This window comes from Taurulus bubalis (genome assembly GCF_910589615.1).
Source record: "Taurulus bubalis genome assembly, chromosome: 7".
Taxonomy (NCBI): domain Eukaryota; kingdom Metazoa; phylum Chordata; class Actinopteri; order Perciformes; family Cottidae; genus Taurulus; species Taurulus bubalis.
Window position 1 is genome coordinate 11,920,186 of NC_136595.1, and position 5,055 is coordinate 11,925,240.

General features: G+C 43.3%; 1 protein-coding gene across 1 annotated transcript; it reads right to left on the bottom strand.

The window, feature by feature from the left end:
• Positions 1–302: 302 nt before the first annotated feature.
• dmrt2b (doublesex and mab-3 related transcription factor 2b) lies at positions 303–3,893 on the bottom strand (the record flags this gene model as incomplete). Its single annotated transcript, XM_079221559.1, has 3 exons — positions 303–1,538; positions 2,625–2,727; positions 3,519–3,893. 3 exons carry the CDS (start codon positions 3,891–3,893, stop codon positions 688–690), a joined length of 1,329 nt encoding a protein of 442 aa, XP_079077685.1. The 3' UTR covers positions 303–687.
• Positions 3,894–5,055: the final 1,162 nt, after the last annotated feature.

Genomic DNA, 5,055 nt, shown 5'->3' on the forward strand with positions numbered 1-5,055 from the left:
CGTCAGCCCTTTCTGTGCTATTACAGATGTTTTTGGAGGGGGGAATCTACATGGGAAACCACCTGCTTTACCTCATGATCCTCCCTTTACCGCTGGTTTTCTTACGATTTAAGAGGGATTTCTAAGCACCTGGTTTGTTTTGACACGCAGCGCACAGATCAGCCAACCACATCGACACTTTGATTTAAAGATCAATGCAGAAAAGTAAGAAATGGGCAGAGTTCAAACACTTCTTGACTTTTTTTTTTTATCAACTTTGTATTATGGATGTACTGTATATGTTTTCTTGCATGGAAGGAGAACATAATATGATTGATGTGAGAGAGTCAAAGCAGAATGGTTTGGTATATTTTCACCACACTGCTGACAGAGTATAAAAAACAATTACAAAATGTAAAGCATATTTTTTTTACAAAATATGCTCAATGTAGGCATACAAATTCAAATCTAGTAATAGAGTACATATATGTTTAATTGTTATATCATATTCAAAATTTAACTAATACATTTTTCAGAAAAGTAATAGAACAAAAAATAACCTGCATAAATATTTCACTGAACAACAAGCAGCCCATGTCAAGAAAGGTGTTTCCAAACCTGTTACAAGTAGCAATTGTTTGTATTTATTCACTCAAGAGTGATTCTAACTCTGCACATAAGCAAAGTTCACTGCTTTCCATTTGCCTGTCAGGCCCTCAGCAGAGCCTCCACAGAGAAAGGTAATGGCTTCACAGCGGGACTCCTGGCTGAGCTGCCGTGAGGGCCCTTGCCAGAGTCGGCATGAGGACCTGTCTGATTGGCGGAAGTGTCTGCGCACCAGTCCTTAGCAGTCAGAGGTCTGAGATCAAAAGTCCTACTGGGAGCAGTGACGTCTGGCCCGCCCACGATACCCCGATCCGGTCCAAAAATAGAGCGTGTGACGGTTGAAGAGCCATTAGAGTCTATTATTTCTGTTGGTTTTGAGGGGGGTTTGACAAGTTCTAAACCTGACAAGGTGCTGCCATGAGGTTTGAATATTGGTCCTAATGGTAGAGGCGTCAGCTCTGGCCTGTCTTTCCTTTCACGGCCTTGGCAGCTATTCAGACCCTCCTCATCCCTCCTGGTTCGCTCTGAGCTCTGGCATAAGAAGTCAGTGTAGTCGCCTTCGGCCGATGACCTGCTCTTTAGGTGGAAGAACTGATAGAACTGGAAGTCACACTCATACAGAGGCTTATATTTATACACAGGCACATAACTGGACGCCCCTGCTGTGGTGGTTTCCTTGTTGAGAAAACAGCAGTGGAGGCTTGGAGAGACAGGCAGGGGCGCAGGGTGCAGCACGGGGACGAGGCCAGAGGAGGAGAAGGAAAGGTTGCTGTGCAGCTCCCTCTGTCTAAGCTCCCGCTCCAGCATCACGTTCTCCAGCTCCTTGTCGGCGAAGGCTCGCCTCTTCCTCATCCGGCTGCTGATGGGGGAACAAGTAAAGTGTGTTTGGTCGCTCTGCGTCTGCTTCGGCCAGCACGAGGTGTCTTCCTCCAGCGGCACCACTGGTTTGAGCCCTGCACAGGAAGCAAAGCCACACACTGCTGTTTCTGTGTTCATTTATTTAATTCATTAATGAATAATGTATTTATTCCAACCAATTAATTGCCATGTTTATGTTTGAGCACTTTGTTCTTTATTATTTTAATTATGCAGTTGGTTAGCGATGTCATTTTTGTTTTACTGAGAGCACTGAGAGGGCTATAAAGAAGATAAAAGCCTCCAGCAGGATTTGACTGCAAGTCAGCAGGTATTAATATACACTGTGTATTACAGTAATTGCCTGTTGTTGGGAAATAGTGATGGCATGTGATCAGGTGGCTTAGATAAATTATGTGTGTGTAATGCAGGGTAATGACATCCAAGAAGAAGAACTGGTAAGTTGGGGCCCAAGCAGGGCTTAAAAATGCAGTCGCACTAAGAGCCTTGTGTGCAGAATGCAAGTGGGTGTTAAAGAGCATTGCATGAAGGTATGTGCGTCTACTTGAGGAGACTAAAATATGTTTGTTCAGTAACATTGTTGTCTGTCAAAGGACAAGAAGCTGGTATCCACAAAGTCAAACATTTATTTTGGGCTCAGACTCGGTAGGAAAACAGGTTGTATATTTCAACAAATATTGAGCTGAGTTATGTAGGGATTTTGTAAATTATTTTTTTCTGCACTTCACAATCAGCTATGATTGGCCAATTATTTGTGTGCATATGAAAGGAATTTGAAATCATCATCATCATTTGACAACAAAGCTGGACAGGTAAAGGTAAAGAATAATCAGGACTTGTGTGTGTGTGTATATATATATTACCAACAGCACTCCAAAAGAGGTTACTTGTGACATTTTGTACCAATCTCTCATCTCACCCTGGACAAGTAAAAAGAGTGTATTTTGTCTTCCACCAATAGCAGATGACAAACAAGGTTGACCAATTTGTAATCTTGCTGTAATTCTATCAAACTTAACGCATTACAAGAAAAGAAGCTAAATGGTATAGTTGACGTCAAGGGTTTTGTCTAATTTGCTGTTAAAAAAAACCCTGCTCTTTATACAACAGCCTAAGAGAGAGGAAGTCATTTAATGAGAGAGGACATGTTAATTAAACTTTACCCTGCAGGAGGCTCTTCGCCAGTATGCTTGGCTCGGCCGCTCTCGCGTGACGCTGATACGCAGTCCTCCGCGATGGACCGGCACACCTGGCCCCCCTCTTACCCTGCAGAAACATGGGAACAGGAATTAGACACTTGGACATACTCATATTGTACTGAGACTGTGACCTAACATGAATTAATATATTATAGAGGTAAGTAGATCTCTTCATGGTTATACCATTTAAGAATGGTGGATATTTGGATTTTCACCCTGTTGACACCAGAAGATGCAGCTACTAAACGTAAATGCAAGTCATGTTATGGTAAGTTTGGGTTGCTTAACTTTAGTTTTTTTTCTGTTCGCCCACCCTGAAGCTCAAAGTTTAAACTTGTCAAAGGGCCGCACATTTCTTGTTGATATATATATATATATATATATTCTTGTTAAAGATAGTTCAATCTCAACAAGAATGTGTGATTCAATGAAGATGAATAAGCTAACCTGACAGCTCACTCTTTCTTATAGAAAAGAAGTAACACAATTTAACTCAAATGTTCCAAATCTCTAAAAATATTATTCCATTTTAGAATTTTCTGTCTAAATATCAAGCAGTCTTGAACTAATAGTAATACATTTGCAAACTCAGCCTTGCGGCTTCTAAGCACTTTCTCTTCAGAAATAGTAAATCCAGCCAAAAAAAAGTATGAAGCGGTAAATAACAATTGCTATATTTTCTGACCTTTAGTCTGGAGTCAGTAAACTCTCACTACTGTTTTAAACTCACGTGCATGGGCTCATTTTGACAACACTATCTGCCTGTTAATTTGCGGTTGGCCGCCTCATAGTGGACAATCATGGTTGAGGTCATGGTTTAGCCATCTGTTTATCCTCCGCTGTTTCTCCATCACTGACCTGCCCTTGTGCTCTCCTCACCTCCGCAGCCTGCTGCCTCCTCAGAGCGACCTGCGCGGCCATGACGCGCTGCCGCTCCACCACCAGCAGGCAGCAGGCGCAGCGGCAGTCCCTCCAGCGGCAAAAGCGTTTGTGGCCCTTCAAACACGACACGACGCCGTGGTTTCGACAGCGGGCGCATTTGGGGCTTCGGGTCATCTTGCGCGGCTTCGGCTGATGGCGCTCCGGAGCCGGGGCCACTTTATCCTGCCCTCCGTCCCCGCGGCAGCCGCGCTGCCCGACGCATCCGTCAGAACTGGTCACGTCTTCCGATTTTAGTACATCAAGTTCTGCTGTGGTCTCCAGCTGCAGGCCTCCTTCCAGCTGAGAGTACATCTATGACTTATAACAGCGGAATCCCACTTTGAATCCGTGGCGCGCTATACGCTGAGCAGACTGTTACGCAAAATATTCAAACGGATTCAAGGTTCAATAGGTGTTTAGTCACTTACTAAATTAGAAAGGTATTATTAGTACTAGAAATACATGAATTGTCTGCCGAAATGTCAGAAGAGCTGATGAATCCCATTAATGCTGTTGTGTTACCGCTGGAACAGGTGTTCTCAATTGAAATTAATCAGCTCCAATCAGACATACAAGTAACACGACGCACTCAGAGTGATCCCGGGCTTCAGAGAGGCTGATTCCCATTGAGCACCGAGCCGTGAGGTGTGCCGTCTCGTGCTCCAGCCTGCTGCTACATGACAGAGGGTTCCAGGGTGGAAACTTTGCAGCCTGCCGCCAGACGTTTGAAATGTTAAGCCTCTCTCAGCTGCTCTCTCTGACGCTGTTTCCAAGAACAAGCGGATAGTAGACCGGGCCACAATGCCGAGCTCCTGGCGCGGAACCGGGAGCAAAGATTTGAGGGGAACAAGTTTGAGGCAAAAGTAACTCCCTCTCCCTATAAGCCCCGTGCATCCTATACCTGCCCTGCCCACCTTCGAGGTAGCTCTCATATTTCAAGAGATTTGGGATCTTGCCCGACCCACATCTCCAAGTTATTATACTTATCATTATTTTAATATTATAGTAATACGTAATAGTAATAATATATACAGAGAGAGAGAGCAGGCTTACTCATTAGCACATGTGTCCGCAAGGGTGCATATATGTGTGTGAGCTCTGTGTTTTACCAGACTGATACAATATGGACTAATTACGCACGCGCTTTGGAGAATAGCCTTGTGGGCGAATGAGAGAGAGACAGACAGACAGAATTACATTTTCATATTACCTAGTCTTCACACTCATATTTATTCATTATAGTGTTAAATAATTCATTGATTTAATGGCTCTCTTGATGTTTTAGTGTCAGCATTTTGGGGCCTGAAAGACAGTATCTGAAATGCATACATATTCCCATTTAAAGTGTAGATTAGATAATTGTTTCTAACACGAGTTTACTAAGAGTGCATTATTCAAATGCTCACCTTTTTGAAAATTAATATAATTGCATACTGCTGTCCAAAAAGTCACTGATGTGATACAACCGATGTAA